Source organism: Sphaerodactylus townsendi, linkage group LG07 (genome assembly GCF_021028975.2).
Source record: "Sphaerodactylus townsendi isolate TG3544 linkage group LG07, MPM_Stown_v2.3, whole genome shotgun sequence".
Taxonomy (NCBI): domain Eukaryota; kingdom Metazoa; phylum Chordata; class Lepidosauria; order Squamata; family Sphaerodactylidae; genus Sphaerodactylus; species Sphaerodactylus townsendi.
This window is the reverse complement of record NC_059431.1, coordinates 10,417,695-10,430,949: the sequence shown is the minus strand read 5'-3', so window position 1 is coordinate 10,430,949 and position 13,255 is coordinate 10,417,695. Positions and strand designations below refer to the sequence as shown.

General features: G+C 46.3%; 1 protein-coding gene across 1 annotated transcript in view; it reads right to left on the bottom strand.

The window, feature by feature from the left end:
• Positions 1 to 428: 428 nt before the first annotated feature.
• RNF165 (ring finger protein 165) overlaps positions 429 to 13,255 on the bottom strand; it is a 106,827-nt gene continuing 94,000 nt past the window's right edge. Inside the window, exons 7-8 of the mRNA XM_048503913.1 lie at positions 7,722 to 7,828; positions 429 to 1,177 (exon numbers count right to left, since the gene is read on the bottom strand). Coding sequence (XP_048359870.1) covers positions 1,060 to 1,177; positions 7,722 to 7,828 — 225 coding nt within the window. The 3' untranslated portion in view covers positions 429 to 1,059. The remainder of the gene's footprint in view (positions 1,178 to 7,721; positions 7,829 to 13,255) is intronic.

Sequence of the window (13,255 nt, the reverse complement as noted above, 5' to 3'; positions counted from 1 at the left end):
TTCCTCAACCTAACAAAACTGGGACTCATGAGCTTCAGGAAGAATTGAGCCCAGAGGGTGTGAAAGCTGTTAGTGAACACACCACCTAGCCTGTTTCTCGGAGTTCCACCTTTCAGACATAGGAGAAGGAAGTAAACATCAGTCAAAAACTGTACCCTTGGTAACACATTCCGCACAGCAGATAAGGAAGAAAAAGCTACCTGTAACCGTTCCCTCTTCCCCAATTATTTCCAATTCTCTAATTCCCCGCATTTCTTTCTTTCCTAAATTATCTCTCTGCAACCTTGATTCCAAGTGAATAAACGTTTGTTGAGGGAAAAGGACAAAAAAATCATTTTCCCCATCGCAATGTAAACAGGATTTTTCGCTTTTCACTTAAGCAAGGGAAGAATTTATTCTCTTTCTCTCTCTCTCTCTCTTTTCCTCTTTCTCTCTATCTCTCGTAATGTTTTCAGCCAGGCACCAAAGCAAGGAATCTTATGCAGGAAAAAAACAACTTTTTTTTTAGAAAAAACCCAACTAAATGTTTGGTGCAGATTAGGTTAACAGCCACAAATCCACCACAAGATGACGGGGCACCAAGACGACATTTCTAAGCGCACATGCTCCGATAGCCATCCATCGAAATAGCTAAAGAACCCTAATACATTTCTACTTATTTTTGAGAGGTATATATATACAATCCTCGTGAGATGCAGGATTGAGAAGCCGATACTAGAACACTATGCGCCCCACTTTTGCACAACTGACTCTCCCACGGGGCGTTCTAGCTGTGTTCGCACGCATCTCTCAGCCCACGGGGCTGCTGGGATCTCTTCCTACCTCTAGACATCATAACCACCAAATCATCATCATCTTCTTCTTCTTTTCCTTTCTGTAATTTTTGTTCTTCTTGTCTCGCTCTTTTTAAATGAGCTTCAAATGAGCTCGCAGGCTTTCTTCAAAAAAAAACAAACAAAAAAGATCAAATGGCTCAGAAGGCAAAATTCCGCTGTGAGGGACGTCGCGCGCCTCGGCGAGGACCGGAAAAAGAAAGGACGCCTTTGCACCGGGCCGATTTCAGCTGTCAGACCCCAGTTGGGTTTCAATGTCCACGCGGCAGATGGGGCATTTCTTGCTGGTCGCTAGCCACTGATCCACGCACACTTGGTGGAAAAGATGCATACACGGCAACCGTCTGGAAGAGAGAAATGGACGGTGGGCGTTAATTCTTCACCCAAAGAGACATTTGCATGTGGAACTCTTTGCAAGAGGGAGGGAATGAGGACCGTGAGTTTAGCCGGTTTCAAAAAGAGGATGAAAGGAAATTCATGGAGGAGGAGAACATAAGAACATAAGAACATAAGAACAAGCCAGCTGGATCAGACCAGAGTCCATCTAGTCCAGCACTCTGCTACTCGCAGTGGCCCACCAGGTGCCTTTGGGAGCTCACATGCAGGAGGTGAAAGCAAGGGCCTTAAGAACATAAGAAAGAGCCTGCTGGATCAGACCGGAGTCCAGCATCTAGTCCAGCACTAGGGTTGGTCAATACTAAAAAAATTCGGTAAAATTCGGATTTGGGTATTTTGGGGCATAAAATGATTTGTATGCCCGAATCCGAATCATAGCCAATTCGGATATACCCGAAAATTCGGGTAAATCCGAAAAATTCGGGTCCGTTTTATTATTTTTTTTGAATTTTGGGTGTTTTTACACGTTTTGGCCTGCAGGGGACGCAATTTTAAAGCTAGCGGCACCAAAATTTCAGGATATCATCTGGAGACTGTCCTGATGATTCTCCCCAAGTTTGGTGCAGTTTGGTTCAGGGGGGCCAAAGTTATTGACACTCAAAAGGGGTGCCCCATCCCCCATTGTTTCCAATGGAAGCTAACAGAAGGAGATGGGGGCTACACTTTTGAAGGTCCATAACGTTGGACCCCTGAACCAAACTTCACCAAACTTGGGGAGTATCATAGGGAACAGTACATTGTATGATACCCCGGAATTTTGGTGACAGTAGCTGTAAAACTACACCCCTCACAGTCACCCAAAGAAATTTCCCCAGATTCTGTGTGCTCTGCCAGTGGCTGGCTGAAACCATTTGCAGCCAATAGGAAATTTCTGTGGGAGGGCTGTGGAGTGCACATTTCTCATATTCAAACCCACAAAACTTTTCAGGGTGTCTTCAGGAGAGTCTCTTCTTGGCCATCCAGGTTTGGTGACCCGCTTCAAGGGGTTCAATGTTATGGGTAGGGTCCATCTCCCCACACTGCCCCCATAAGCAAAGTTCCTCAAACCTGGATGGTGTCATTCAGAGATTCTCCTGAAGATACCCTGAACGACTAATGACTGTACCTTGATAAATGTGCACCACACAACCCTCCACCAGAAATTCCCCAGTGACAGCAATGCAGAAGTCACTGCAGAAAAAAGAACAGCAGGCAAATTTTTGGGGGTGCCTGCAGGGGCACATTTTTAGACATATCAGCACCAAAATATCAGGGTATCATCAGGAGACTGTCCTGATGACACCCCCCACGCAGTGCAGTTTGGTTTAGGGGGGCCAAAGTTATGGACCCTCAAAATGGTAGCCACCATCTCCTTAGCTCTCATTGGAAACAATGGGGGATAGAGGCCCCCCTTTGAGGGTCCATAACTTTGGCCCCCCTGAACCAAACTGCGCAAACTTGGGGAGTGTCATCAGGACGATCTCCTGATGATACCCTGAAATTCAGTGCCACTAACTAAAAATTCCGTTTTTCATGTTTCACACATCCTGCACATGAAGCCTGCTGGGTGAGTGGCCCGGTGAAACCATGAAACCAGCATTTTAAAGCTAGTGACACCGAAACTTCAGGGGTAACATCAGGAGACTGTCTGATGATACCCCAAGTTGGTGCAGTTTGATTCAGGGAGCCAAAAGGTATGGACTCAAAGGTGTAGCTACATCTATGGCTCCTTTGGAAACAGTGGGGAATGGTTACACCTTTGAGGGTCATACCTGAACAGTACACCAAACTTGGTGGTACTTAACTATCAGGACAGTCACCTGATGATACTCTGATAATTTGGTGCGATACATCTCAAATCGTCCCCTGCAGAGCACCCCAGAAATTTGCCCAAGATTCTTTGTTCTGCAGTGACTTAGCTGTATTGCTGTCAATGGGGAATTTCTGGTGGAGGGCTGTGAAGGTGCACATTTCTGAGTATGGTCACAAAACTTTCAGGGTATCTTCAGGAGAGTCTCTGGATGACACCATCCAGGTTTAGGGAATTCTTCCAGGGGTTTAATTCTATGGGACCCAAAGGGTAGGGCCCATCTCCCGCTTCCCACCTGAAGTAAAGTTCCCCAGGCAAGATGGTATCATCGAACTCTCCCTGAATACCTATTTATTGAGTTCATGAAAATGTGCGCTCCTGGCCCCCTCAGAAATTCCTATTGACAGCAATGCAGCTAAGTCACTACAGAACAAGAATCTTGTCACATTCAGGGGTGCCTGCAGGGGTAACAGATGTATCGGTACCAATATTCAGTATCATCAGGAGACTGTCCTGATGATACCCTCAAGTTCAGTGCAGTTCAGGGGGGGCCAAAGTTATGGACCTGAAAGGGTAACCCTCATCTCCTTGGATTTCCCATTGGAAGAATGGGGGGATAGGGACACCACTTTTGGGGGGAGTCCATAACTTTAGCCTAAACAAATAACAAGCACCGAAGAATATCGGAATGAATCTCAAATATCTCTCAAAAATCTAAATTTTAATGTTTAAAAATGTCTCCCTGCAGGCGAAATGTGAAAAAACACCAAAAAATAAAAAAACACCAATTGACTGGTAATCGAATCCCATGGATTCGGATCTGTTAGGACCGGACAGCTCAGATTCGGCTCCTGCTCGTCCGAATCCGTCGAATCCGATGCCGGGTCGGTAAAAAATTCGGATTTGGACTGTCCGAATCTCCAACCCTATCCAGCACTCTGCTACTCGCAGTGGCCCACCAGGTGCCTTTGGGAGCTTACATGCAGGATGGGAAAGCAATGGCCTTCTGTGGCTGTTGCTCGATCCACCCTGGTCTGTTAAGGCATTGCGTCTCAGATCAAAGAGGATGCAAGATTGGTAGCCATAAATGGAGCTTCTCCTCCATAAATCATTGACCCTTTTAAAGAAGCTATCCAGGTTAAGCGTACATCACCACCTCACTGTGGCATATTCCAAACACCAATCACGTTCGTGAAGAAGTGTTTCCTTATTAGTAGTCCTAATTCTTCCCCAGCATTTTCAATGTATGCCCCTGGTTCTAGTATTGTGAGAAGAGAAATTTCTCTCTGTCAACGAATTTCTACCCCATGCATGAATTTTTTATATGGAGCTTCAATCCTATCCCCCTCAGGCGTCTCCTCTCCAAACTAAAGAGTCCCCAAAGCGCGTAGCCTCTCCTCATAGGAAGGTGCTCCAATCCTTCAATCATCACCGTTGCCCTTCTCTGCACTTTTTTCTATATTGGGTATCCTTTTTTGGATGTGGCGACCAGAACTGAACACAGTACTCCAAGTGTGAGTGCTTCCATGTGCTATATAAGGGCATGACAATCTTTGCAGTTTATTATCAACTCCTTTCCTAATAATCCCCAGCATAGAGTTTGCCTTTTTTTCACAGCTGCCATGCATTGAGTTGACATTCCCATGGAACTATGTATCAGGCTAAATCCCTTTCTGGTCTGTGACCAATGCTTCTGGCCCTTGTAGCTTCTCTATGAAGCTTGTCTATGAAGGAAAATACATGAATACATGAAGCTGTCTTATGTTGAATGATACCCTTGGTCCATAAGCAACAGTACTGTCTACTCAGATTGGCAGTGGTTCCACGAGGTCTCAGGTTGGGCTTTCTTTTTACATTCACCTATTACCTGGTTCTTTTAATGTGAGATGTTGGGGATTGAACCTGGGACCTTCTGCATGCCAACCAGATGCTCTACCACTGAGCCACAGCCCCTCCCCAGAAGCATGGACTAAACCCAGGGCTTCTACATGGTCCTATCTTATACATGGTGCCAGTGGTATACCGCCCATGGGGACAGGTGGGGACAAATGACCCCAGGTTCTAAATTGCCTCCAACCCCCCTCCTTCCCCCACGCCAACCTAACCACGGTGATCCATGCAATGGTCACCTCCAGGTTAGACTATTGTAACTCGCTCTACGTGGGCCTTCTCTTGCGTTTGATCCGGAAACTGAAACTGGTCCAGCATGCAGTGGCCCGCCTGCTCATAGAGGGCACCTTCCAAGACCATATACAACCTGTGCTGTGCTGTCTGCATTGGCTCCCAGTTGAATTCCGAATCATCTTCAAGGTGTGGGTTTTGACCTTTAAGGTCTTACGCGGCCTGGGACCCTCATACCTTCAGGACCACATTACCCCATATGTCCCGGCAGAGGCCAACTTACTGGAGATCCCTGGCCCCTCAATGATGCGGCTGGCCTCCACTCGGGCCAGGGCCTTTATGGCTCTGGCCCCTGCCTGGTGGAACACTCTCCCTCCAGCTGTCTGGGCCCTGTGGGACTTGGGTGATTTCCGCAGGGCCTGTAAGACTGAGTTGTTCCACCGGGCCTTTGGAGAAACCAGCCGCTGAGTGTGGGCCCCCCCCCAGTTCATAGGTCCCCAATATCATCGGGACCCATTACTGAGACCTATAGGTCCTAATACCATCAGGACCCACTACCTCTCCCCCCTCCTTCTAGGAGGATTAGGTTTAGATGGGACGCTATCTTAGGACACAACTGCTGTTTTTATTATATTTATGGAAGTTCTATTATGATGATTTTATATACGGTTTTATGTTGTACACTGCCCAGAGCCCTCCAGGGATGGGGCGGTATATTAAACAAACAAACAAACAAACAACAACAACAACAACTTGGAAGAGCTGGGTCGGCACAGGAAAGGCGTCTAAAGACAGAGCTGGCCTGCTGCCAGGAACTGGCCTGTTGCTGTGGTACCCGTCCAAGCTGCTTCCTTCCATCCCTAGGCCCTCGGGGGCGGGGCTCAGGGGTGCTGCCAGCCTGCTTCTGTGGTGCCTGCCTGAGCTGCTCCCGTCTCTGAGCCCCGTCCCTGAGCGCGGGGTATGTGTGGGGTGCCCGGAGCAGGTGTTGTCCCCGGGCACCATTTCTTCCCGATACGTCTCTGCATGGTGCAAAGAAAGGAAGGGAAAGCCAGACCTTACTACTAGGCTATTTATTTTATTTAATTAGTAGTATGTGCTGCCCTTCCCCTCACAGGGCGGCATGCAGTATTTAACAATGAATACAATAAAATGCATTAAAACCCAACTCAAATCCTACAGTGATTTTACTATAGTAAGTAGGAGGGGAAAGATGAGAAAGGAACTCCTCCCAGCACGGCTCCGTCTCGTCAGTTCAAAAAGACTTAGCCTTTGATTGGTCCAGCAAGGCTGAATATCTAGGTGATAATGGGGACTTTGGGATAGGCTACAAATAGGCCAGTTCCGCAGATGCAGAATAATGCACTTTCAATGAAGTTTGCAGCTGCGCGGAATAGCAAATCTGTGCATGCATCTGTGCATGTATTTTTATCTGTAATTTTTGGAATTGCTGCAATAATGTATTTTCATGAATTTTAATGTTTTATTGCTATGTCGTATTTATGAGATCTTATATTGTATTTGTTTTATGTCTCACTGTACACCACCCAGAGCCCTTCGGGGGTTGGGCGGTCTATCAAGACTAATAAATAAATTTTAAAAAAATAAAATCCACTTGCAACCAATTGTGAAAGTGGATTGAAAGTACATTATTCCGCATGTGCGAAAGGGGCCCTGGTTGGACATTTCCTGGCAATTGGGGCATAGCTTGGGGAGGGTGGAGCTTGGGGAGGGGAGGAGCCTCACCCCCCAAACTTCACTTTCCCCAGGCTCCACCCCCTCCCCAAATCTCCAAGTATTTCACAATCCGGAGATGGCCAATGCACAAAAAAAATATCACCACCTAACAACCTACCCCCCACAAAACCAAAATATTTCCTATTTCCCCAGAAAATGAACTCACAAAATCAACCTAATTATCTACATATAAACGTATCTTTTAAAAATCAATAAAAATCTATTAATATATCACACATTTAATTATAATAACCAAATAATGACAAAATAAATATATATTTTCCTCACCTAAATACCATCCTTAACACTTTACAACATAGAAGAAGAAGAATTGGATTTATATCCCCTTTTCTCTCCCGTACGGAGACTCACTGTAAGGGGCTTACAATCTCCTTTTCCCTATCTCCCCCATAACAAACACCCTGTGAGGTTGGTGTGGCTGAGAGAGCTCCGAAGAACTGTGACTAGCCCAAGGTCACCCAGCTGGTGTGTGTTGGGAGTGCACAGGCTAATCTGAATGCCCCAGATAAGCCTCCGCAGCTCAAGCGGCAGAGCAGGGAATCAAACCCGGTTCCTCCAGATCAGAGTACACCTGCTCTGAACCACCACGCCACTGCTGCTCATACAACCATTTAAAGTCACGAACAGCCCTCAGTCGCCAGACGCCATTCCTGCCACAGTCCTAGGAACCGATCTTTGTAATCTGAAGATCTGTTGTGATTCTGGGAGGAATCCAGGCCCCACTTGGAATCTGGCAGCCCGAGTTACCAGCCCATCTCGCCACAAACAGTGGCGAGGTAGGACAGTGGAAAACGACCTTGCCAGGTTCCCTGGGAGAGCAATTATACCTCACGTCCTCGCCGTCTTCCAGCATGGAGAGACAGATTGTGCATTTCTCGTCGGTGTCCGACTCTTCCCCCTCTTCCTTTTCCGCTTTGCTCTCCTGCGGTCTCCTCTGTGGGCAAGAGCGAAAAGGAATCATCGCATTAGCCAAGGCGAAGCCTGACAGCAGCATGGAAAATGGAAATGGGCGAGACCTCTGCCAACCCCTGTGCAGGCGCAGCGGGTCAGGGAAACCTGCCCAGCTAAATAAAATTCCGCACGGGAGGGACGCCAAGCCTCATTAGTGCCCTGCCTGTCAACGTGAGGCAGGAGAGGAGAGGGTGATGGATACCCGTCAACCTCTCGGTGGCAGGGAAACATTTCACGGCCGTGGAAGCTATTTCAGAGACTAGATTGGTTTACTGGAAAACCCACAACCCTCCTCCCCACCCACGAAAGCATATTTTCTCTCAATGAGACCTCTGTGACTGTGGGAGCTTGTGTGACTATTCAGAGAAAAACCTTCAAATTTCCCCTCCCAAGTAATTCAGGTTTCCATTGACAGGGGATACTTAGAGTTGCCAACCTCCTGGTAGAAGAAGAAGAAGAAGAAGAAGAAGAAGAAGAAGAAGAAGAAGAAGAAGAAGAAGAAGAAGAAGAAGAAGAACAAGAACAAGAAGAACAAGAACAAGAACAAGAAGAACAAGAACAAGAACAAGAACAAGAAGAAGAAGAAGAAGAAGAAGAAGAAGAAGAAGAAGAAGAAGAAGAAGAACAAGAAGAACAAGAACAAGAACAAGAAGAACAAGAACAAGAACAAGAAGAACAAGAAGAACAAGAAGAACAAGAACAAGAACAGGAAGAACAAGAAGAACAAGAACAAGAACAAGAAGAACAACAAGAAGAACAAGAAGAAGAAGAAGAGGAGGAGGAGGAGGAGGAGGAGTTTGGATTTATATCCCCCCTTTCTCTCAAAGGGTCTTTACAATATCTTTTTCTTCCCCACCCCTCCACAACAAACACCCTGTGAGGTGGGTGGGACTGAGAGAGCTCTGAAGAACTGTGACTAGCCCAAGGTCACCCTGCTGGCGTGTGTTGGAGTGCACAATCTAATCTAGTTCACCAGATAAAGCCTTCACAGCTCAAGTGGCAGAGCGGGGAATCAAACCTGGTTCTCCGGATTAGAGTGCCCCTGCCCTTAACCACTACACCATGCTGCAGATCTCCTGGGATTACAACTGATTCTCAGATGATAGAGCTATTCCCCACAGATGCTTTGCAGTTGTGGGGAAAACAAATTTCCAGTCCTGGCTTGCTAAAAATCCTCTCATGGATGTTTGGCTCTGAGGGTACTTTTTTTAAGAACCGCAATCTGCCAAAATCCTACACATTTACATCTGAGGGCTCTCAACCAATTAATTCTTTCAAAATTGATTAGCGACCTGCATTTTAAGCAATTAGTATGCTCAATGTGCAATTGTAGATAATGAACAATGTGTACATTACCAAAAGCTCAATTTACAGGCCTTTTAAAAGTAAGGAAGAAAGAGTAGATCATTCACAAGATGACTATCAAACAGCTAGTGATCCTTGTTAGAAGGAAAGGTTATTTTGTATTGTCGAAGGCTTTCATGGCCGGAATCCCTGGGGTGTTGTGCGGTTTTCGAACCTGCATCTGTGGCTGGATCCTCTGAAGATGCCAGCCACAGATGCAGGCGAAACATCAGGAGAAAATGCTACTAGAACACGGCCATACAGCCCCGAAACCACACAACTCCCCAAAGGTTATTTTATTTCTCTGTCTCTCATTCTCTTCATACCCTGTTTCCCCCAAAATAAGACATCCCCTGAGAATAAGACGTAGTAGAGGTTTTGCTGAAGTGCTAAATATAAAGCATCCCCCCGAAAGTAAGACATAGCAAAGTTTTTGTTTGGAAGCATGCCCGTCGAACAGAACACCAGGGCATGCAGCTGTGGAGCGGAAAAATAAGACATCCCCTGAAAATAAGACATAGTGCATCTTGGGGAGCAAAAATTAATATAAGACACTGTTGGAGTGCACAAGCTAATCTAGTTCACCAGATAAAACCTTCACAGCTCAAGTGGCAGAGCGGGGAATCCAACCCTGTCTTATATTCGGGGAAACACAGTATCATTTCTGGGTGGAGTTTCAGGCAGTATCCATGGATCTCCCCTTGTCTGTTTTAACCTCACAACAACCCTGCAGTGTAGGTTAGACTGAGACAGAAGGACTTCACATCAGCACAGTACTAGGCATGGGAATGAGGAAGACGGGTACATCAGGCATTGTAAACTGTTAATGGTCACCAGTCTTCAAAATTCTTGTCCCCATGTTTATAACATGCCCTCAGTCCCCCCCAAAAAAGTTTCATATGCCCAATGTCTACCTCGACCACTGTCAATGTGTGGCTCATGAAAAGGGAGAGGGAAGAGGGAAGACACGGCATTGGAAGGTCCTGCATTTGGAATAGTGGAGGGTGCCTTGGTCGAGGAAAGGAGAAAGATTAGCAAAACTAAGATACTCCACTTAGGCAGAAAAAATGAAATCCATATGTAACCCCTCTGTTCAGAATGGGTTGACCCAGAAAGGGGTGGAGACTCAAAGCAGCAGAAGGCTGCCAAAACTGGTGAAGTTGGAGGAAGCTCTGAGGCTACCAGGCTGGGACCTTGATTTAATTCTTTATAAGCTCTTAACACCTTGTTTAAGGTAACTGCAAAGTTGTTGGGAACTAGTGGGAAGGGAGTTGTTTATTTTTGCTATATTGTAAATGTTAGAATTTATTGTTTCAGGGCTTGCTATGTATGTGGTTGATGGGAGTTCTTTTGGGGACCTTCATCATCTTGGATCCCGTTCACCAAGCCTCTGAAGTCTTCATAAGCCAACCACCAGCAGGAAGAATTGGACTTGGCATTTATCAGTAGATTGTAAATATAAGGACTTGAAATGCAACCTAAAAGGACTGTAAATTGTTAATGTTAAATGTTAATGTTAAAAGTGTTATTTGTTAAGGAAGTAAACCACTTTGTTTTAAATTTAGTTCTTTGCAACTCCTTCCAAGTTCTGTCCCACAGAACCCACAGATAGAGGTTACAAATAGATATGGAATGGGTGACATCTGGCTTGACCACACTACATGCGAAAGGGATCTGGGAGTCTTAGTAGACCACAAACTGAACATGAGTCAGCAGTGTGATGCGGCAGCCAAGAAAGCCAATGCCATTCTGGGCTACATCAGTAGGAGTATGGTGTCTAGATCAGAGGTCTGCAACCTGTGGCTCTCCAGATGTTCATGGACTACAAATCCCATGGCCAATTGGAAAGCCGCAGGTTGCAGACCCCTGGTCTAGATCAAGGGACAGAATAGTATGTCTCTATTCTACATTGGTTAGACCCCACCTGGAATACTGTGTCCTGTTCTGGGTACTGCAATTTAAGAAGGCTTGGTCAATACTCTGGAAGTTTGGTAAAATTCAGATTCGGATTTATTCGAGCATAAAATTATCTATATGCCCCAATAAGAAAAATAACATATTCGGATATACCCGAATATTCAGGTATATCTGAAAAATTCGGGTCTGTCTGATTTTTTTTTGTATTTATTGGTGTTTTTTCAGTTTTGGCCTGCAGGGGGTGCATTTTTAAAGCTAGTGGCACCAAAATGTTTGCTTGGGAGGGGCAAATGCTGTGGTCATCCAGTTGGAGGTGAACCTTATGCCCACAGCATTTGCTGTGCTTTGCAGTGGCTGCATTGTAGCATCCAGGCTTAGCAAACTTTGCTTCTGGGTGCTAGGGGGGGCAGGTTGATAGAGTTCTGAGATAACTCAGTCAGCAGGCTTCACATGCAGGAGTGGGGAAACAAAATAAGCCTTTTGGGGGCCCATAAAATTGAACCACCAGAAGCAAAGTTCACCAAGACTGGATGCTATTACCAGGAGGGCCTCCTGGAGCCACCTTGAAAGTCTGGTGCCTCTACCTTCAAATATGTGCAGCCTGCTTACACACTCAGAAATTCCCAATTGGCTACAAAGCAAAGAATCTGGGCAAATTTGTGGGGTGCCTGTCAGGGGTACAGTTTTAAAGCTAGTGGCACCAAAATTTCAGGGTAATCTGGAGACTGTCCAAGTTTGGTGAAGTTTGGTTCAGGGGGGCCAAAGTTATGGATCTTCAAAGGTGTAGCCCCCATCTCCTGTTAGCTCCCATTGGAAACAATGGGGGATGGGGCCACCCCCTTAGGGGGTCCATAACATTGTCCCCCTTGAACCAAACTTCACCAAACTTGGGTGGTGTCATCAGGACAGTCTCTGGACAATACCCTGAAGTTTTGGTGCCGCTAGCTTTAAAAACACGAAAAACACCAAAAAATATCCAAAAGGGCCTGAATACCTTGCATTCGGATTCGTTCATATGTGGGAAGGACATATTCAGCCAATTTTCTCCCAAATATGCCTGAATTTGCCCAGATTCGGGCCTAATCCAGTATTTTTTGCACCCGAATCTCCAAGCCTAGTCCAGAGCAAAAAAAAAGTTAACAAGCGACATGATAGCCATGTTTAAATATTTGAAAGAATGTCATGTTGAAGATGGAGCATGGTTGTTTTCTGCTGCTCCAGAGACTAGGACCAGGAGTAATGGATTCAAGGGACAGGAAAAAAGATTCTAGCTAAACATGAGGAAGAACTTCCTGACAGTAAGGGCTGTTCAACAGTGGAATGCACTGTCTCAGAGAGTGGCGTAGTCTCCTTCTTTGGAGGTTTTTAAAGAGAGGCTGGATGGCCATCTGTCAGGCGTGCTTTGATTGTGTATTCCTGCATGGCAGGGGGTTGGACTGAATGGCCCTTCTGGTCTCTTCCAACTCTATGATTCTACTAGCAGAAAAACCCCATTGCTGAGGGGGGGGATGCAATGGGTTCTAGCAAGCACCCCTCCCCCTGCAATAGGCTGAAGTGTTGCTGCCCTTCCCCTCTCAGGGCACTTACCTTTGCTGCTTGAAGGGAAGGGAAGAGGAGGTGGGGTGGGGTGGGGTGGGGGAGGGTCTGCCAGGCCTTCTGCAGCTCAGTGCTGCTTGGGGGAGGGGAAGGCAGGTGGTGGAGAGAGGGCTTCTGAGGGTGCATCGAGCTCGAACGTTTTGACAGTGACACCAATGGCAGAGCAGGACTCACAAGGGTTCGTTGTCGGGACATTTGATCTCATAGTGTTTTATTGTTTAGGATGACTGTCTCAGTGCTTGAGAATTGAATTTGTGTGCCAGTGAGTTCCCATGAATGGATGCTGGCGCTGCTCTGTTATGAACAGTTATATATCAATTGGATGCATTTTTATGGTGTCCTTTCTCAAGGTGCTCAGTGCAGCACACGCAATTCCCTCTTCTTCACTACCTTCAGAACAACCCTGCAAGGTAGGCTAGGCTGAGTGAGACTGGCCCAAGCCCCCTCGGGGAGCTTCATGTCAGAGTGGAGATTTGGATCCAGTGGGTCTATTGGACTTTAATCAGGCCTGGAATGCCATCTCCATCAAACTGAATCCGGAATTATGCATAGA